Raw genomic sequence first — 23,209 nt, forward strand, 5'->3', positions numbered from 1 at the left:
TTTATATTGACTATATTAAAGGTTGTGTTTTCAAAAACAATGGCGTGGGTTTTTGTTGTCATTAGCAACATGATTCTTGCGTATGTCTTCATTGTAAGGTCTGACTTGTTTTGTAGGCCTTGCTCGTGTGCAAATGTGAAACTCAGGGCGCACACATGTAGTACATACGCTTATACGTACACACACACAGTCAAATGTACATGTATTGTGTTTTGTTTGAAAAAAAAAAGGGGGCAGATGATGTAAAAGTTATCCGTTTCTATGGCCTAGGGGTTAACGAGGGTATCATGTGGCCAACACAACGACCAAACGCCTCTACTTTCTCCAAACAATGCCAGGTATTCATTACAGTAGGGTGTCTTAAAAAAAACGTTCATCTTTCTTCGAGATTTGAACCCAAGGCCCCTCGGTTTGAAAGCCAAACGCCTAACCACTCAGCCACCAGGCCCCCTAACAAATAACAACTAATAAAGGTAATAAAATAACGGATTGCTTCCCGGCTCTAGTCCTCTAAACGATCTCTAAGCAATCTCTTAACAATCTCTTATAGCTGAAGAAACTTTGAAACAATGCAATTCATTCTATCAGAGTAAAGTTGTGATTGATCTTATTCATCCATTAGTTTGAAGCTCCCGTCTGTCATGTAACCCTGACCCTGAGATCACACACACTTTAAGTTAAACCACACTGTCACTTTAACCGTTTGCCTGTGACTAAGTTTCCTCTTTCAGACCTTGGTATCTATGTAAAGTTCATCTGTTTCTGTGGCCAGCACAACGACCAACTGCCTTTATTTTTCCCCAACTAATGTCAGGTCCCCATTAGAGCTGGGTGGACTTGGGGGAGGGGGGGAGCCGAAGATCCCGAAATTACAAATTCCAATCTTAATCGGGATTTGAACCCGGACCACCCGGTTCGGAAGCTAAGCGCATTACGCTCACCCACCTCAACTAAGCAAAGAAATTATATTAAGTTGTTTGTTTCTATTAGTTCGCTGTGTTACATGACCACATCAATTGTGATCGATGTGGTGAGATTGATCAAGTTGAAATCTGTAAATGTGAACGTGTCCTCAGTGTTGTAGACTGTGACGGGTTGCGACATAGCGTGGTGATGCTTGAATTTTAACAGTTCACGACATCCTAGAATTTAGTGGATAGGTCAGAAGAGACTGCGTGGAGCTCAAGATCTAAGTCACCTGTGAATATTGCAAACAGGTATTTATTTAATGCATTTATTTATAAATAGATACATTTACATGATCGACGTTGTCCCACACCTGTGATGTACAAAGAAATAACCTTTGCCCTTTGCCCTTTGTTCAGCAATGAAATAACGGAAACACGAGTTTTGTGTATTAGTTACCTCCCTTGACCTAAAAAAAAATTCAGACAAGAAGAATATGAAAGGCTAATTGCGGACTGACTACATGGGCATTCGGGCAAATGTTCCATGGGGACTTGGTCGCATGGAATAACAGCAAGGCTCATGTGAGAATGTAGACTATTTTATATAAAGATGGCTAGCCGACCTACTTGTAGAGATACAAAATAATACGTACACCTACCCATGTATGCGTTTGCAATGCGTTTATTAACCTTGCATAATGATTTAAGGGACAGACATGCATGATACAAAAAAAAGTGGAAAATTCCCATTTCAGACCTTGCGATCTATAGGGCAGGGCCAACCGTCTTTACTTTTCCCCACAGGGCCACAGAATCAGATGACCTTTACATCATATGCCCTATAGACCACAAGGTCTGAAAGGGAAGCTTTACTTGACTTACTTTATATATATATATATATATATATATATATATATATATATATATATATATATATATATATATATATATATATATATATATATATACAGAGAGAGAGAGAGAGAGAGAGAGAGAGAGATGGGTGGACGCCAAAAGATCCCGAAATTCAAAATTCCAGTCTTCACCAGGATTCGAAACCTGGACTATAAGTTCGGAAGCCAAGCGCTTTATCGCTCAGCCACCGCGCCTCCGAATGATACAAATAATATGACATAAATTAGTATGAATCCGCCCCTTGAATGTTGTATCTGTGGCAGCTCTGATCCTAACCCTCTCACCTAATCTCGTTTCCATTCTTTTCTTCTTTCTCTCAATCCTGGCATTTTCTCTGACTCTTATTTCTTCCAGTGTCATGGGGTCACCACTACAAGATCGAAGCCTCGAGTTGTGTGAGGGTCTCCCAGGGCCCTTGCGGGTGTGCTCCTGTTTGCGGTACTTGGCTCGGCGGTTCTGAAACCACACCTTTAGAGTGGACAAAGCAGAGAGGAGTATTCTTAATACAAGGATTGGTAGTATGTCATAACATAAAATTGTAGGGTCTTATGGTGCATTCTTTTGACAAAGCTTTTATCAACTCACTTTGTCTGTCAGTCCGTCTGTCTCTTTATCTGGTATGTTTTTTCGATCATTTCCCTTTCTCGGATCAAACTAAAACTTTGCATTATTATTCATTAAACCTGACAAGATATGCATCAATAAAAATAATAAAACAATTAGTTAATTAATTACGGTGATTAATAATTTTGTTTAACATATGGATTTGGTCCCCTTGTGACGGTTTGACACGTTTTTTCTCCCACTTCAAGAAAACAGATGCCTATTACAAACTGTTCCGACAGGACCAAAATCTTATGTTTCGTCTCAGAACCGGACACTGCAGAATGAGACATGTTCCGGATGCTAAAACTAGGGACTAGTGAGATTTGCCCTTGTGAAGCATCATCAGAGAAAGCTGCATGCTCTATCAATAGATCCGAACAAGAAACTGGTCGGAAACTCACCCCCTCCCTTATAGAAAAGAAAAAAGAACTATAGAGAGCTGTGGTGAGTGGCAAGCTGATTATTATTCTAATTATCCGATCAGTTAAATTGGTTTTAGCTAAGAAGTTATTTTAATTTTATACAATTTTCATCTTTCTGTGAACCCCTTTCTGTCATCTCGCAGAGCCAAGTTTGAGAATCACTGGATTTCTCTACATTGTCAGAGAAAATGCAATAAAAATCCATCAGATACTGCATGATAGTAGTTACAGCACTTAGAACAGCAGTTGGCAACCTTTTAAGCTTGGCGACCCCTTTTTACAATCCACTACTCAACCGCGACATCCCCCCCCCCAAGCAATAGAAGAATAGACAAAATACAATCCATATTTTCGATGGTCTTAGGCGACCCCTGACAAATCGTCAATCGAGCTCCCAAGGGGTCGCGACCCACAGGTTGAGAACCCCTGACTTAGAAGAATGTCACCTGTATTCGTGCCTCAGACAAACGTAAGCTCTCCGATAGAGATTCTCTAGCGCTGAGGTCAGGATAGTGACATCCTTGAAACACCGCTTCTAGTGTCGCCATCTGGTGGTTGGAGAAGTTGGTTCTCATTCTGCGACGCTTGCTTTCGTCTTCCGTGAGTAGCCTCCCCTTGCTCAACACTATCAGCTCATTCGCTGAGACATCTCTCTTGTTATCGGAATTGTTATCTGTTCAAAATAGTAATAAAGAAAATTAAAATAGCCATAGAGATAACATAGGGGGCATGGTTGCTGAGTGTTGGCTTCCGAAACAGTGGGCTGGGGTTCGAATCTCGTTGAAAGTTGGATTTTTGAGCTTCGGGATATTTAGGATGCTCCTGAGTCCACGCAACTTTAAAATGTTACCAGTTATTAGTGGGGAAAGTAAGTGTAGTTGGTCTGGTCATATGACACTCTCGTTAATCGTCGGTCATGGAATTAGATGACCTTTACATCATCTGCCCTATACTCTCTAACGAAGCTCGACTGTGACAGTGTTAGAGAATGAATATTACTTCGTTTCTAACATAATAATAATAATAATAATCGTTATTAACCATAGGGAAATTGGTCTTGCAATTATCCTATCTTAAAGAATATATTGTAATGACCATGCTCTGTAGTGACTCTATGGCTGCGCACCAGCGCACGAGAATGGACTAAATGAAAGGGGAGACAGGAAGAGGAAGAGATTGAGATGGGCCTTGTTTTTGTGATCTATTTTATTAAACTTTTTATTGTCTTTGTTCCCTCACCGTTGAGTTCCTTTAAATGTTGTAACAATATCTAGAATACTTGTTCATCTTCAATTTTATTTGCTGCATTCTCTTGTATTTTATCAAGACCACTTGTTATAGAAGGCTTACAACGTCACAACCTGTGGGCAGTTTAGACCAATAGCTCGTTGCCACGTAGTATATATCTGTGACGTTGCAATGAGCTATTGGTCTAAACTGCCCACAGGTTCTGACATTCAGGCCTTCTATTATAACAAGTGGTCTTGTTTGGACACATGGATTATTTGTCTTGGCCAGCAGTCTTGTTGGCTGCGCTTTCAAAATATTTAAAATGAAAGTCTAAAAAAAATGTAAGGAAATGTTCTATGAATAGTTTACTACCCCCATAGACGTGGCTGGTTGAGGAAAGATTTGTATCCATTGTAGGATTATCATTCAAGGCGCGGTGGCTGAGTGGTAAAACGCTTGGTTCCGAACCAGGGATTTCGGGTTGCAATCCTGGTGAAGACTTGGATTTTTTTTTTATTTCGGGATATTTGGGCACCTCCTATTCCACTCAGCTGTAATGGGTGCCTGACATTAGTTGGTCGTTATGTTGGCCACAAGACACCCTCGTTAGTCGTGTGCTACAGAAACATCATATGCCCTTTTGATCGCAAAGGTCTGAAAGGGGATGAGGTACTTATCATTGAAATGGGGGTGGGGGGATGAAGTGGGAGCTCTAATGAGTACATTGTATTTTAGTCTTTTAAAAGACCAGAATGGTCACATCGTTTTTATGACTACCAAAACTAAAAATAGAACATGTTTTCAAAACAATTCAGAAATGTCTTCAAGTGAAACCAGCGTTTCTCAAAGTGTGTGACGCGCCCTCACCCAAGACCAATCGTCATTGTAGGTCTAAACATTGACCTGTGATCAATGGAGATGAATAGCTTGTCGCCACGTCAGGTCTACTGTGACGATTGGCCTCTCCCCGCTACCAGGCTTTATCGCGTCCCAATGGTTAACCCTTAAAGTGCTGAGCTGTTTTACAATGGTTGCATACCAAATGGAATTACAATTCTGATGTTTAAAGGCTAAACAACCACACGGGTTTTAAGGGTTAACTACCATTGTTCTGTTGAAAACTTTATACGTGAAAAAAAACGGGCCTGTTTAAGAAGTCTTTTCAAGTCTTGAGTAACAATGTGATGATCTTACGACCGAGACGACCACTTTACTAAAGCACTTGCACTATATTTATTTAATATCGATATTATTTTTATTTTTTTGCAGCACAGAATGCTAGAAAGTGCTGGACGCCATGGTTCCTCCCCGAATCACATAATGTCCCCAAAAATCCAAACATCAAATTTGTCGTCTCAGAGACCATCGCAAGTAAAAAAAAATTCAGAAAGATCCTTTTTATAAAGTTCGAGGTCCGTATATTTGCATATTACTTTATGTGTGACATAATGCTGCTTACAGAGCGTGAATCTCACAGTCAAAGGAAGATAACCCATGTATATCGATTTCTTAACTCAGTTATCTTCCCAGTTTCAAACAAATATTGTCACGATCTAATACAAACATTAAGCCCCAAGGTTTAGACAACATTCAGTCTTCAAACACGTGCAAGTAAACGCTAGGTGTCAAAGGTGAATACACTTCTGCTCCGAGTGAATGAAACAAGTTGTTTCCCCTTAAATCTATTAGCTCAACCAATACATCACAAAATAGAGTTATCCGCCGCAAGACTAATGAAATTACTGCGCTCAATATGGCGACATTGTGAAGAGAATGTAGTACGGACTTTGTACAAATAACATGATTAATTAGCAATGTTGAATACTCTGTAATAGGCATTGACGATTTTACTTTTAAAAAGGTCCAGATTGTAAACCTGTACATCTGATATAATCTATAATATATAGCAGAAAGTAAGGAGTATGTACGTATGTATGTATGTCCCGAATAAACTAAACTGTTTGACAAATCTTGATAGAACTTGGCTTAAATGTTCCTTAAAGCATGGCGGAGAACGTAGTATATTTTAATGTCCCTCCCAGAACCGGAGGGCCTACAATAAACAAAATTTACCTAATTGTATCTCTATAATAGGACCAAACTTTTTAACAAATAGGGTAAACTCCTTTTCACAGTATTTTATATTTGATATGAAGAAGTTGGCTGAACGAGTAAACCCATTTTCTTACTCTACTTTTATTTTCGTTGCAAAATTTTTACAAAAATTTGTCGGGAACATTCACCATGCTTTACATGCACCTAACTTCAATCCAGTAGACCAGCAATACCCAAACTACCACAGGCCGCGCATCATATCCGGCTTGCAATAAGTAAAAGTCTTATTAAACTATTTGTACAAGATTATTAGAAATCACCTCTATGAACCATCATTGAGGTGATATTTAAACATGTATTTATTTCAAATAAAAAGAGCAGAGTAATGGTTTATACTTATTAGCGCAAAATGTAACGAAAGTTAATTTGGGATAAAAATATATCAAAATTTAGGTTGGGATCAGAGAATAAAAAAAAAACGTTAGGTTGGGATAAAAAAACAAGTGTAGAATTTTTATTTATAGGAGCGGTGGCTGAGTGGTAAAGCGCTTGGCTTCTGAACCAGGGATCCTGGGTTCGAATCCTGGTGAAGACTTGGATTTTTAATTTCCGAAGCTCTAATGGGTACCTGACATTAATTTGAGGAAAAGTGAAGGCGGTTGGTCGTTGTGCTGGCCACATGACAAACTTGTTAACCATGGGCCAATAAATTGACAAACTTAACAATGTCGTACGAAAAGATCACTGTTGCCAACTAGAAATTACAAAATTACTTTGTGATGCAAGCGAAATTTTATTTGATGGTGCTGAAAAGCGAACAACTTTCGTAAACCTTATGAAAACACTTATATTATCTACACTTCCTGTATTCTATACACCGGATACACCACACAAAAGCTAGCTATTTATAGTTAGGCCTATCCGCCATAGATAAAAAATCTCTAAAATCAACTTACAACTTCTTGCATGAAAAGTTTTTTAAAAAAATAATAAAAGGCATTCCGAGCATTCTATCCCTTTTTTTTTTCAAGTCTCAAAACAATCTTCCCTCGACTATCCGACCGAAAATCGCATCAATCCTGCTTAGGGTTGCGATTTACAGTTGAGGAACCTCTGATTTCAATGTTTACCTGATTTCAAATATCGATTACAAAAAAAAAAAACATATTCATTGTTAGAAGTTACAAAAAGTTTCTACTATCAAGATCAAGATCACGTACAAAGGGATCCCTCCAGGCCAAGAGCATGATTCACACTGAAACATTGTCCCGTGAATAAGAGAGCAAGCGTACAATGACAGTAACAGCAGTAACAACAGCATACAGATGTACACATAGTTACTGGGTGTTTAAAGGGAGGTCACTACAGAATTGTTCACAGCTTATGCCGAGATTATGTCGACAGAACTACATTGCTGATATCAACGAACATTAAAACCATCTGGATGGTCAAGTCAGAGGTCAAAACAGAGGTTAACTTGGTGCATGGGGCCAGTGAGAACTATGTCCAGAACTTGAATGGCTATGTGTCTATTTACTGTTCTAGACTTGACCTAGCAAGATGACTGACATAGCTGACTTGGTGATTATTACTTTATACTTACTACGAGTTAGACCCATCCTAGGGACACAAGGATAACACAGGTACAATTGATGATACACTTGATAACAAAGATACACTTTAAGATACACTTGATAACAAAGATACACTTTAAGATACACTTGATAACAAAGATACACTTTAAGATACACTTGATAACAAAGATACACTTTAAGATACACTTGATAACAAAGATACACTTTATGATACACTTGATAACAAAGATACACTTTATGATTATCACTTGATAACAAAGAAACACATAATGATACATTTGGTAACAAAGATATACGTTATGATATACTTGATAACACAGATACAATTGATGGTACACTTGGTAACAAAGATACACTTGCTGATACACTTGATAACAAAGATACACTTGAAGATACACTTGATCACAATGGTACATTGGATGATACACTCGATAACAAAGATACACTTGATAACAAAGATACACTTGAAGATACTCTTGATCACAATGGTACATTGGATGACACACTCGATAACAAAGATACACTCGATAACAAAGATACACTTGAAGATACACTTGATCACAATGGTACATTGGATGATACACTCGATAACAAAGATACACTTGATGATACACTTGATAACAACAATACACTATAGGGCAGATGATGTAAAGGTCATCTGATTCGAGGGTGCCATGTGACCAGCACAACGACCTTTACTTTTCCCAAACTAATGTCAGGTACCCATTAGAGCTGGATGGACTCAGAAGTGCCAGAGGATACCGAAATTAAAAATCCCAGTCTTCACCAGGATTCGAACCCCGGACCCCGGTTCGGAAGTCAAGCGCTTTACGTATATAAGTGTTTACGAAATGTAAACATGTCATGCGGAAAAAAAAACGTACTACTAAATGTATACTTTTGTTTATATAAAAACAGAATGGTTTGTTTAATACTTATAAGAAGTCGAACAAGCATTGAAGCGGTGACTGATTGCTAAAGGATAAATCGTAACTATATTTAGTCTTATGGTACAGCTACTTGTAAGAAGCAGCAACTAAATTTAGTATAGTGACATTATTATTTGCTAATGGTGGTACATACATTGGAATTTATTTTTATAAGCATAATTATAGTCAGGGCCGGCCTTAGGCCACTGCAGCCTTATGCGGCCGCAGTTGGCCCCACACTTTCATAGGTCCCGCGCTAATTCTATGTTTAAATTATTATTACAGAGTAACCGTGGCCTCCTGATTTTCCAAGAGCTTCTGAAAATCTCCAGAAATTGCAAATCGAAAATTCCTGGAAATCTGAAATTATTACAAATCTCCTAAAAATTCAAAATCTCCAGAACAAAATAGACAAAAAATGTATTTTGGGGTGTCATTCAATATGAAAAACGCCTATCCTACGCGCGATAAAATAAAGGCATTGTCTGCTTTCATTTAATAAAAATGTAATACAAAGACGAATTTTTTTTCTAATACAAAATCTTAATTTTTCACTTATTATCCTTATTCCAACATAGACTGTGCCCCGCGCAATCCGTTTCTAACAGGGCCCCGTAATTGTTAGTGCCAGCCCTGTTTATAGTACACACATAATATGGCTAAACATTATTTTTTCACCCTCAACTTTCTAAAGGGGGCACACCATACGCTTGAACCCAATCTAGGGGTCTCTTGTTCCTTTACTTCTAATATCAGATTTGAGAAATGTGAAGCAAATTAAGCCGAGTCCATGTGACGTGAATTGAGAACCTCTGAAGATATTCCATTCTGAACAACACACAAAAATTGAATCCCCGACAAGAAACAATTAAGAAAGAACGGGATTTAACAGTTCAAAGATGGCGTCTGAAATGGTTGCTTCATAGCTGCCGCCTCAGGGGAGATGATAATCTTGACACTATCATCAAACAAGGGAGATCATTTGTAACATTCTTTGTATTCTATAGACACATTAGTCAATCAATAACAAGAATTGTGTTTTTGTTGTTGAATTTTTTTTCTGTTACTTTTTTTAATGGCTGAAAAATATAAAATATTTAAATGCCGAAGAGGTTAAAAAAAACATAAAATTAAAGTGAGAAAGAGAAAAACACAAAAGAAACATTTTCGGCATTTATTTGCATGCCATATGCTGCAGAAGCCTTGTCAATGCGCATCACCAGGTCAGCTAGTTCTTCTTCTGTCCCTGCTAGGCCATCAATGTCATCCTCGAAGCGAAAGTTGGTCATTCTTCTTCCTCCAATGCTTACAGTACCTTCATAGCCCTCGAGAGCATTCCTTCCATTATCCTTTCAAAGAAGATATTGAAAAGTGTTGGTGACAGTAGGCAGCCTTGTCTTACTCCAACTGTGGTTTTTGAACCAGTCCCCAATATTATTGTTAAAGTACACTTCAAGTAAACTTGAAGTAAACTTAACTGTTACTTTTCTGTAAATGTTTCATTCATAGACATAAATAAATATAGACTGGCAAAAGGAAGTAACTTCATATAACTTGAAAACATGTACATCTATTGTTGTCGGATTTCCGAATTAATGAAAAGTTGCATGATCTTCAGTCTTAGAGATTTAAAAGAAACACAAGTGAAAATATTGTAATACTTATATAGGTTTTGGCTGAAATAGATATGAATACTTAACTTTTATACTGCTCATAAATGCTGTAAAATAAAGTACACAAAATTGCAAGTCACAAATTTTAGTTTCATAAAACTCTTTTATCGGCCAGTCTATATTTATTTATGTCTATGGTTTCATTCTTACAATGTTTTTCCTACCCATTTTGTTTTCGCTCAAATCTATCAAGTAAAATCAACGAATAGAACAAGTCTAGAGTGTGTGACATTATACGGGAATAATTTGTGATTAGAGAATGTGGGGGGGGGGGGAGGTTAGCACCTGTACTCTACAACCCTTCCCCCTCCACCTCGTGTAAATGTGTTCAGAGTTGAGCAGAACTATGGCTGCCTGGTCGTGCAGTATGCACGCTGGACTAGTCGTCTCGACGGTACCGGCTTCATACCCTGGCCGCTGCCTTCTCGTCGTCCTGCGGGAGGTTTGAACTACGATGTAGATTATCTTCAATTCTGAAGGAACATTCGAAAACATTTGACAAATACAGCGAAAGTTTGGAAAACAAATATAAGCGTACCTAAGATCAATCTGAATATAAATCGTCAAACAATCATGAATCAGACAGCAATATCTAGGAAAACTGTACGAATGTAGAGAATACTCCGCGAAGCCATGAAGCTTTGTCGTTACTGTATTGGCTTCCTTTAGTGGAATGACGACAATGGATCATCTCGTGGCCCGTAATGAAGGCCTAGGCACGTAATGAATATCTGGGCACGTAATGAATATCTGGGCAGATCATGAATGCCTGGGAAGTAATGAATATCTGGGCAGATCATGAATGCCTGGGCAGTAATGAATATCTGGGCAGATCATGAATGCCTGGGCAGTAATGAATATCTGGGCAGATCATGAATGCCTGGGCAGTAATGAATATCTGGGCAGATCATGAATGCCTGGGCAGTAATGAATATCTGGGCAGATCATGAATGCCTGAGCAATAATGAAAATCTGGGCAGATCATGAATGCCTGGGCAATAATGAATATCTGGGCAGATCATGAATGCCTGGGCAATAATGAATATCTGGGCAGATCATGAATGCCTGGGCAGTAATGAATATCTGGGCAGATCATGAATGCCTGGGCAATAATGAATATCTGGGCAGATCATGAATGCCTGGGCAATAATGAATATCTGGGCAGATCATGAATGCCTGGGCAGTAATGAATATCTGGGCAGATCATGAATGCCTGGGCAGTAATGAATATCTGGGCAGATCATGAATGTCTGGGCAATAATGAATATCTGGGCAGATCATGAATGCCTGGGCAGTAATGAATATCTGGGCAGATCATGAATGCATTGGCAATAATGAATACCTGGGCAGATCATGAATGCCTGGGCAGTAATGAATATCTGGGCAGATCATGAATGCCTGGGCAATAATGAATATCTGGGCAGATCATGAATGCCTGGGCAGTAATGAATATCTGGGCAGATCATGAATGCCTGGGCAATAATGAATATCTGGGCAGATCATGAATGCCTGGGCAGTAATGAATATCTGGGCAAATCATGAATACCTGGGCACGTAATGAATGACTGGGCAGTAATAAATGCCTGGGCAGTAATGAATATCTGGGCAGATCATGAATGCCTGGGCAATAATGAATATCTGGGCAGATCATGAATGCCTGGGCAATAATGAATATCTGGGCAGATCATGAATGCCTGGGCAGTAATGAATATCTGGGCAGATCATGAATGCCTGGGCAGTAATGAATATCTGGGCAGATCATGAATGCCTGGGCAGTAATGAATATCTGGGCAGATCATGAATGCCTGGGCAGTAATGAATATCTGGGCAGATCATGAATGCCTGGGCAGTAATGAATATCTGGGCAGATCATGAATGCCTGGGCAGTAATGAATATCTGGGCAGATCATGAATGCCTGGGCAATAATGAATATCTGGGCAGATCATGAATGCCTGGGCAGTAATGAATATCTGGGCAGATCATGAATGCCTGGGCAATAATGAATATCTGGGCAGATCATGAATGCCTGGGCAGTAATGAATATCTGGGCAGATCATGAATGCCTGGGCAATAATGAATATCTGGGCAGATCATGAATGCCTGGGCAGTAATGAATATCTGGGCAGATCATGAATACCTGGGCACGTAATGAATGACTGGGCAGTAATAAATGCCTGGGCAGTAATGAATATCTGGGCAGATCGTGAATATCTGGGCAGTAATGAATACCTTGTGACATAATCAATGCCTGGGCAGTAATGAATGCCTGGTCGGGTCATGAATGCCTGGGCAGTAATGAATGCCTGGTCGGGTCATGAATGCCTGGGCAGTAATGAATGCCTGGGCACGTAATGAATGACTGAGTAGGTAATAATGGCTGGCCACGTAAAGAATGCCTGGGCACCTAATGAATGACTGGCAGGAGCGGAATGGGTGTCAAAATTGTTCCGGGCTATTCTATACCATGCGGCCCACAAATTGTATGCCCTATGATAGTGCTAGGCATCCAAGCATATTTGTCCTCAAAAGCGTTGTGTAAGATTAAGGAATGCATAGAAAGTATTTCGCCATAAGAATTACTTCTTAGGTGATTTTGAAACTATCTGATAAGCACCTTTACTAACTGAATAAAGTAGAACACTTGGAATGGGGAATCTCTTCATGGAAACAAATTTCTGCTACCATATACATTCACATATACATGTACTTGACATTCACATTGAAGGCATTGAAAGCTGCTTCGGTCTTGTCGTTTAACTCGACACGCTGTAAAATCATCTATAATAAAGGTACAATAGAAATAAAAATGACGGAGAAATAGATGAGCGACATCAAAACAATGGACCTGCTTTTGTCTCGATTTCTAGTAAGGATAGCTTCTAATTGGGAAGGGTGAACACATTTGGTTACGCTAACCTTAACAGCATCCTAGCGACATTAGTTGGGGAAAGAAAAGACGGTTGCTCGCCTTTCTGCTCCCCAACCATTGACCAAAGAAATGGATGACCCTAACATCATCCGCCCCATAGATCGCAAGGTCTGAAAGGGAAACTTTACTCACAAGGTCAAATGCTGCTTTCTCAATAGCTTGGAAACTGTCACAACATTCGGATGGTATGACGTCACGATGTGTTGTGATGCCGGGGATTTTATTTGAATTCAATAGTTAACAAAAAATGATAATCTAGAATCACAATTGACAATTCTTTGATAAAACAAAACTCTGGAACTTTATTAAATACAACGTAAGTACAGTTTATGTACAAATTACAAATCAATGAGCATGAAACATATTACAAAGGCTTTTCAAACAGAGCTCTTAGAAACGTGTCTATCTACAAGAACTTAATATTATCGACTCCCTTTTCTTTTTTACTACCGCCAATTCTCTGGCGCTAACTCTTTTCAAAAATGTCTTTGTTTAAATTCAAATCAACCAATAGATTTCAAACATACTAATTAAGTCCCTTGGGTAAATCCTGACTTGAATGACAAGTGTCTAAATTTGAGGATTAAATCCCGAGACTCATGTCGAGGGCTTATATTACTTTCAAAAGTGAAATGTACAAACAATTCTATAATGTAATCTGTGACATATTACCCCCCTCTCCATTTAGCATTTGTATGGTAATAGAAATGCTCATATGTATTAAAATATTTAAATATACACAAAATACCATACATGAAATTATAGAAAAATGGTTGAGGTAACATATGAAAAAATAAAGTCAACTTGGATATAAAAAATATGTAAATGCAGTGAATAAAACTATTGATGACTTTGAACACCTGTCTCACTATACAAGTGGTTATGAAAATGAGACAATGCTTGTCATGAACAATATCAAAAGTTGTACAAAGCATAAATCTTGAATTGAATAAGTTATGAAGCTTCATGATGAAATTAAAATATGACATTATAACTCATTTGTGAAAATGTGTACATGGAAAAAATATATTGCATATGAAAAATTGACATAGAAAAATAATTGTGATAGTACATGACAATCTTCTGAGAAAATAATACTCAATGTGATATAAATCTCAACATGAAAAATTCCAATTGTCTGTCATGTATCTGTACTATCATAATAGGATATATGCAATAATAATATACCTGAAATAAAATGCTCATGATTTAAAAATTAAAATGTCTGATGCATGTCATATGCAAAGATGCTGAAACATAATAAACAAAGTATCTTGAATGAGTGACTTTCCTCAGTGGGTTGCTTGGTGCTGAAATAAATATAACATCTGATATAGAACTCCTGTGGAAAAAGTGAGTAAACAAATTAATTTATTAATTAAATATAACTGGATAATGTTCTTCCTTGACGAGTATGAATGATAATGGATCAAGTGACACTAAATATGGTATAGTACATATATAAAATGTAAGTGTGAAGTTCAGAACCCTTCTGAATTGCCGTCATGGATGTGTGTACGCTTTTTCTAAACTTGAAGAAAAGGTCTCTCAGTTTATGAAGCTGTTGTCTCCATGTCATAATGATCTCACAGATAATGTCTGATTGAACCGCGTTTGAGTTTGGTGAAAATAAGAACTGTCCGAAACCAAAACTCAATTTTCTGGTTGATGAACTTTGACGCTGTAGAACAATGGTAGCAGAATGCTTTGCATTAGAATGTTCAATAGAGCAATGACTGAACATGTCTGAGATCAATCGGTCAATACGGCAATGTTGAAGAAGTTCATTTGTTCCTTTCTGAAGAAAAGTTGCCCCTTGAGTAGAAGGAGGATGAAACTTGGTGTTGTCAATGTTGTTGCTCTCTGGGTTGTTTTCAAATTGCAGTACTGGAAATGTTTCAGAAACACTGGTAAAGAAATCTGCATGGTCTGGAAACACTTTAATGTTCTTCACTGTTTGTAGTGCTATGTCATTCAGAGTGATGACCTTGGGAATGTCAATTTGATTTGATGATATATCATCCAAAGTGATGACCTTTGGAATGTCAATTTGATTTGATGCTGGTAATGAAACATCTATCTCAGGAATGGGTGTTGATGATGTTTCTTCTTCTTCCTCAGGAATAGTTGCTAATCTTGTAAAATGTTCAACTTCTGCTTTGATGTCTTCATTATCTGTTTCATGGTAATGTTCAAACATATGAACATGAAATACTCTGGTAACCTTGTTGATATTGATTTCATAAAGCAGGTTGGAAATCTTTCTGGTGATGGTAAATGGACCTTGCCATTTGTAGAATAGCTTGTTACTCCAATCTGGTAACAGTAAATTGACTTGATCTCCTTGAGCAAAATATCTTGACTTCATGTGTTCATGTAATATTCTTTGACTTTCAATGTTCTTGGTTGTAATGGCTTCGTTAGTTGACTCGCATTCTTTCAAATGAGGAATACTTGTATGAGTGATAGAGTCAAGTTGCATAGTTTTTCTTTTGTCTGGTATAGCCAAAGTTGATTGAATATAAGTATCTGCTTCTGGTTCATGAGACTTGTCTTGATTGACTTCAGTTTGACCAGTTAGAGTTCTTGTATCATTGCTAGAGACTCTGGGCATGTCGTCTTGTTCTTCAAAGTTCAACAATGGACATTCGGGAATTGGAGGTGGACTTATGACCGGTAGGGATGGGCTTGATGTAACTGGGGGTGTCCATGTTGAGTGTTCTTGATTATTGCTGGCTACTGGACTAGTAATTGGTTCTGTTGCATTCTGCATAACTTGAGTAACTGAGGTAGCCATGTGATTATTTGGGCTAACTTGTTCAGGTTCCAAATGTTCTTGTTGTCTGGACATGGATCTTGTCATTACTGCCAAACATTTTTGACCTTGCTCTATGGCATTTGTACATTCAGTAAGTTCTTGAGGAGTGCATTCTTTAACTCCTTCTATGTTTCCAATGATTAGGTCCACTGGTAGATTGGGTGTTACTAATGCTTTTGTTTGACCACTGAAGAATGGTGTAGTAACATAAATGATGGCCTCAGGTAACTTGCTGACAGTTCCGTTGAATGCAGTGACTTGGACGTGGTTGCCTGTGAAACGGTTTGCGTGTACGAAGCGTTCATGTACTAATGTGGACGTGCTTCCGGTGTCACGAAGAACTTCCACCTTCTTGTCTCCTACAAAGCCTGGATAAAATTTGAGACCATTGGACTTTGCAATGACTGTCATAGTTGAGTGCTCATTGTAATAGCTTCTGTTATATGAGCTTCTGTTTGGCATATATTGTGGTCTGGAGTCCTGTGAATGACTTCTGTAGCGAGGTTTGTTGTTATCTGGTTTATTGTTTCCAGGTGCTTTGTTGAGATTGTATTGCTCTCTATTGCTGTATCTTTGAGTTGGTGATGTGGGTCTATCAAAATTTTGATTTTTGGAGACTGCCTGTTTTTTCCAACATTCATGAGTTTGGTGACCCTTTTTATGGCAAAATGAACATTCTGTGGTTCTGCTGCGGCATTGAGACGTGAAATGCCCTAGTTTATGACATTTGTTGCATTTGACTTTGTCATCTGACTTATATCTTGCATTTTTGTCTTGAGCAAAGCAGACAAAATTTTCTTCAACAGATGGTTTGACTGACTTGTTTGGATAGGCTGCTTTATATTGTCTGATGATCTTGGTTAATGTCTGGATATCAGTAGGATTTCTCTCTATAATGTAGGATTGAATATCTTCTGAGTGAGCATGGGTGATGTTGTCGATAATAATATGTTGACGAAGAGCTTGGTAACTTTCTTCTATTTTTGCCATGGATACCCATCTATCAAACCACATTGACATATTAGCTACAAAAATTTGAGGATCATCATTTTGCTGTGGCCTTTCATGATAGAATTTCTTTCTATAGTTGGCTGAAGTTGCTCCGTATTGGCGCAGTAGAGCTTCCTTGATATCAGAGTAAGTGCTGCGTTCATTGATGGACAGTTGTGAGCAAATGTTGACAGCTTTGCCAGTCAAAAGGGTGAGGAGTGAGCTCGACCAATGTGCTTCAGGTAGACCGGATGTTGTAGCTATTTCTTCAAATCTTATGAGATACGAGTCCATATTGTCAATGTTTTCGTTGAAAGCCGATATTTTGTTCATTAATCTGTATTTGTCAAACATACTTGAGTGACCTTGAATTGGAATGCTTTCTTTATTTTGCCTTTCGAATTCCATTTTTTCTTTTTCATGTAGCCTTTGTTTCTAGGCGTCTTGTAATTTTTTTTCTTCTAATTGCATGCGTTTTTCAGCGTCTTGCAATTTTTTTTCTTCTAATTGCCTTTGTTTTTCAGATTCTTGCCTTTGTTTTTCAGATTCTTGCTCTTGATATTCTTTTTCTTCTTGTTTCTCTGCCCACTGGTCTGGCTTTGAAATTTGCTTTTCTTTGGCAAATTCTATTAATTCGAAGAATCGTTGTGTTCTAGCACTGGAAGCCATATTTAATTTCTTTGTTAGTTTCTTGTATTGGAGCAAAATGTTCAATATCTGGATTTTGGCTTTATCTCAGATATAATAATAATATAGATCTATTGAGCCGATGTACTTTTTACTGGTTTAACAGTTGGTTAAATCTGGTCTTCTTTATAACGCCAGTTATTTGATTTACTGGTCTTTTTTATACTGCCAGTTATTTGCTTTACTGGTCTTTTATATTGCCAGTTATTTGCTTTACTGGTCTTTTTTATAATGCCAGTTATTATGTATATTGGTCTTATTCCTTTTGCCAATTACATATATATCTAATAATAGTTTTCGTGAGTTGGACGTAACTCTAACGAAAATCTTTATAAAAGAATTATCGATAACCAACTGACCTGTTAAACACAGAAATTCTGTCCTCCGTTAATAAGAATGAAGTTCCTTTGAAGAGTTTAGAAATTGGTCCCAGATCTAGAATAAATTTCGTTAAAAGTTGTCCATGAACTTTTGTTAGTCGGAGAGTGCCAAATATGTCACAACATTCGGATGGTATGACGTCACGATGTGTTGTGATGCCGGGGATTTTATTTGAATTCAATAGTTAACAAAAAATGATAATCTAGAATCACAATTGACAATTCTTTGATAAAACAAAACTCTGGAACTTTATTAAATACAACGTAAGTACAGTTTATGTACAAATTACAAATCAATGAGCATGAAACATATTACAAAGGCTTTTCAAACAGAGCTCTTAGAAACGTGTCTATCTACAAGAACTTAATATTATCGACTCCCTTTTCTTTTTTACTACCGCCAATTCTCTGGCGCTAACTCTTTTCAAAAATGTCTTTGTTTAAATTCAAATCAACCAATAGATTTCAAACATACTAATTAAGTCCCTTGGGTAAATCCTGACTTGAATGACAAGTGTCTAAATTTGAGGATTAAATCCCGAGACTCATGTCGAGGGCTTATATTACTTTCAAAAGTGAAATGTACAAACAATTCTATAATGTAATCTGTGACAGAAACCTAGCCTGAATGTCCGCATCATAGAGCTGGTCATACACACAGCAGAACGTTTAAGTCCACTTGTTTAAAGGTAATTTAATATCCGTACGTTCTGTAAAACTAATGCTATGATGATTATTTCATATTTTTAGCATAGCGTCTTATGGCGTTGAGCCTGTTTCCTTATCACTGGTGGTTTGCGATAAAACATTAATAATTTTACTACTTTATTTTTTTGTCTGCACAGAACACTAGCAATAGTTCCCCTTTATTTTACTTATTTTCTGCTTCTTTTATCTTATATAATACAGACGTTACTTCAAAAAAGAAGATGATTACGTCCTACGCGTCATGCATTTAGTCATGCATATAAACCAATGACTTAAATTCTGCCAAGTCACTGGTTTTCCTAGCTAGCTCAGGCAACCCATCCCATGCTCTAATAGCAATAGGAAAGAAGGAGTATTTGTACAAATTTGTCCTAGCATATGGGATGAGGAATATGCCTTTATCTTTGTGTCTTTCAGAGTATTTTATTAAATTTTGTTTTTGTATTTGAAGATTATGGTTCAGTGTTTTATGTATAATTGCTACTTTACTTTTGAGCCTTCTGTTCTGAAGGCTTTCTAAATTTAGTGATTTTACTAAAGGTGTTACTCTAGTCAAATGTGAATATTCGTTTGTTATGAATCGCACTGCTCTATTTTGTGTCTGTTCTAGTTTCTTAATGTTTTCTTGAGGGGTCCCAAACGGAGGATGCATATTCTATTATTGGCCTAACCAAGGTTAAATAACATTTTAGTTTTATTTGATTTATAGAAATTTATTTTAATAAACCCTAATGCTTTGTTTGATTTTTTTGTAGTTTCATCAATATATGGATTCCATGACAGTTTTTCATTTATTATAACACCTAGGTATTTTGCGTTTTTAGTCTGTGTTACTGGTTTACCATGAATAAGATAAGTGGAATTAATTTGTTTTAGTTTTTTTGTTACTCTTAACAACTGACATTTTTCTGGGTGGAAAGACATGCTCCAGTTTGATTCCCATTTCTGTAATTCATCTAATTCTCTTTGTAAAATATCTGTGTCTTGTGTTGTTTTTATTGTTCTATATATTATGCAATCGTCTGCAAATAATCTGACTTTTGTTCCTGAACTAATGCAATTTGGTAAATCATTTATGTAAATTAAAAATAGTAGTGGACCCAAGACTGTTCCTTGAGGTACACCTGAGTTTACTGTTATCGGTGTTGCTTTGTCATTAGAATTAAATGTGAGCGTTGGTCCAGCATCACGAGACTATACATGTTTAGCATAGGGAAAAAGCATGTGAGCATTGGTTGATAACATACAGGTCCTTCTGCTTGCATTTACAACAAATGTTTAAGTCCTGCCCTAGCCTTTTTATTTTTTATTTTGTTTTTTGTTTTTAATGGCATGAAAATCTGAAAAAAAAAATAGTTTTGCATTTTTTGTATTTTATTTCTGCATTAGCCATATATTACCCGCGGGTCTTAATTTGCGTATCACTGAAATAGTTACTGATATAGTACTTTAAAAACAATTAAAGAATATAATAATATTAGGAATGTAGGTAAAAACAGCTATTCGATAATATATATATATATGTTACTTTACCGGCATAGCCATATATAATTTGATAAATAATAAATGCATGCAGTACAAAGCTCTTAAGATAAATTATTCAATTCTAGCAAAGCTAAAGGTATATAAAACTATACTCTAAACACTTACAGAAATAATCCGTGATGTTTGCGATGTCGTCTTGATTGGAGTTCTCATCTGAGTCCTCTCCTAGTATACGGCTCATAGAGAATGACACTGCAGACTTTTTCTTGTTTTGTGACAGCGTACTGCAGTCTAGAGGTCTCTCCTGGTCACCTTTTCTGTAATAATCTGATACCCTAAGCCCTAACTCCAAACTCCGTGAGGGGTTTGCTGGGAAAATTTTTGAGTCGACATTTTTCGAGATAATTTCGCTGAAGTGTCCGGGACGAAGAATGTCGCGTTTGTAGAATGGGTCGAAAATCTGAGCATGAGGTAACAAAAGATATTGATTGGTGATGTAATGAATGGCGTCTCTGTTAGTAAGCGTGTCCTTTCGCTGAGCATCACTGGAGAGGAATGCATTGGATTCGCTGTCTTCGCTCAATATCTTATGGATTCTTCGTAGCTTTGGAAAGTGCAGGGAATCTGTTGCTTTTGCGGAAAGATCGTCTTGACCTCCTAGTGAATACAGACGTGGAGAGGAAGGAGCATACTTGCCTGGGGGAGGAAGGTAGTCAGGGAACCCTGTGGTGTGGCGCATTTCGTCTGACATTGCATCATTTCTGTATTTACAAGTGTTAGTTGTGGTTCGAGGCCATACTTTAGGATTAAACTGATTACCGGACAAAGCTTGACTATCCAGCTCTTCAGGAGGGAGTTGGCAGCTAGGAGATGGGACGCGGTGAGATGACGTCACTTCCTTTGAAGATTCATCACCTAACCTTCCTGTCACGTGATTGGAGCTTCTCGGACGCTCCGCGACTTCCTCGTGCAGTTTTTGTGAGCCTTTTGACCTAGAGAGTAGTGCATTTATAAGATGTTGATAGTGATGTTGATGGTGATAATGATGCAGTAGATTCGGATCTTGATCTGGTTGATACTGGATTGCAGGTTGCTGACAAAAATGAGCAGATAACATAGGGGGCGCCATAAGTAGTGGTACGATTTGCGGAAGAGGACCTTTTGAGAAAGAGATCGACTGAGCTTCCGGAAGGTCATTAGGCCCTGCTACCTGTGGATAGTATTAAAGAGCATTCAAATAATTAAGCCATTTCCAAAGCTTCACTGCGCTAATTTCGTAACTAAATTTTCATTAATTGTTCTTTCATTAACTTGATATTGGTGACAGAAGAAAAAGTTCTTAAAATAAGACAACATATCTAAGTCCATCTGTTTCTCTTTCATCCACGGTTAACTAGGGTGCATTGTGGCCAGCGTAACGACCGACTGCCTTTACTTTTCGCCAACTAATGTCGGGTACCCATTAGAGCTGGGTGGACTCAAAGGTACCAAAAGATGTGCCCTAAGGATCCCGAAAGTACAAATCCCAGTCTTCACCAGGATTCGAACTTGGGACTCCGGCTCAAGCCAAGCGCTTAATCACTCAGCCGCAACGCATTCCCCGGGTGTCAATGGTCACGGATGGCGGAGTTTGAATAGATCATAAAATTACATTCATGTTAATGTGGGTGTCTTTTTTGGTATTATGGTCAATATTTTTAATAGCTAACTATTGGAAATGTGATCAATTGATAAGAGTTACCCACCTTCGTGACATCAGGACACTCGTCCATTAGTTCCCAACAAAGTTGTCTGGGCCACCCGGAACAAATCAAACACGTGACTGACACAGAGCGTTAATTACTTCTATTTACCTTTTTATAGTCCCTTTCATTCTGCAGTAGTTCTGTTCTCGCACATTAATTTGGTTTGTCTCCCTTTGACCGTCGTTGTCACAACACTTGGCAGTATTCTTCACTCGTCCCAAGGCCCGCCCCGGAGGAGGGACTTTATAATTGTTTGACATGACAGGTGACAGATTTCACTGCTTTTATTGATCGTTTGATGGCCTGCACAGTTAATGCCTGTCGATATAAGTGTGTTTCCCTGCTAATGGGCGGAGCTACACTTGTAAATATTGTAAGACACAAATAAAAACAAGAAAGTAAAAATAGTGTGTTTTTTTTGTTTGTTTTTTTTAAAGATAGCTCCTCCTTTAAGAATCAGATAACTTTTAGAAAGAGCAATTATTGGACACTTAATAACTAATAAATGATGGATTGTTAAAAAAGAAAAATAGAAACATTTTTATCCCGCCCAAATTCACCCTTCCCCACGAAATAAATCCTGGTTAAGTGAATGTATAGAATAGATCAATTCAGAGTAGGTCCTTATATTGTTTTGTTTGTTTTATATGTTTTGGATGTTCCTTCAGAGTTGAAGATAGTTTACTTCCTAGTCCAAACCTTCCTCAGGACGACGGGGGATGGGAGCGGGCAGGGTTTGAACTCGGGACCATCGATAAATCCAAACGAAAGTCCAGCGCGCAAACCGCACGACCAGACAGCCATCCATAAAATTTAATGATAGGTCTTTAGAGCCAGACCGAGTAGACGATGCGCTAAATGTTCCTGAACTTCTATTTAATGAATAAGGCCTACATGGGAGATACCCACCGACGTATGTCTGTTCAAGATTAAGATTGTCTAGAACAAAAATAAATTTTAGAAGATAATATTTCGAAAAATTATAGCGATCAAAGTAAAGTATTCCCAGTGTGGCCAATCAGCTAGCAATACTTTTCCCAAAGATATAGCCTACATCAACTGTCAAATTTCTAGGAAATCGTTAGAGCCGATTTTGAGAACCGTGTCGAGATTTTTCCAGTTTCCGACCTTTT

The 23,209-nt window shown here is 37.8% G+C and overlaps 1 protein-coding gene across 1 annotated transcript; it reads right to left on the reverse strand.

Moving 5' to 3' along the window:
• Positions 1–10: 10 nt before the first annotated feature.
• On the reverse strand, positions 11–22,391 carry LOC106065619 (uncharacterized). The gene is made up of 5 exons (XM_056021690.1): positions 22,077–22,391; positions 20,497–21,541; positions 3,298–3,524; positions 2,108–2,291; positions 11–1,198 (listed from the first exon to the last, which is right to left on the reverse strand). The coding sequence occupies exons 1-5, from the start codon at positions 22,101–22,103 to the stop codon at positions 1,143–1,145; spliced, it is 1,539 nt and encodes a 512-aa protein (XP_055877665.1). The 5' UTR covers positions 22,104–22,391; the 3' UTR covers positions 11–1,142.
• Between the last annotated feature and the right edge of the window lie 818 nt (positions 22,392–23,209).

Source organism: Biomphalaria glabrata, chromosome 2, assembly GCF_947242115.1.
Source record: "Biomphalaria glabrata chromosome 2, xgBioGlab47.1, whole genome shotgun sequence".
Taxonomy (NCBI): Eukaryota; Metazoa; Mollusca; class Gastropoda; family Planorbidae; genus Biomphalaria; species Biomphalaria glabrata.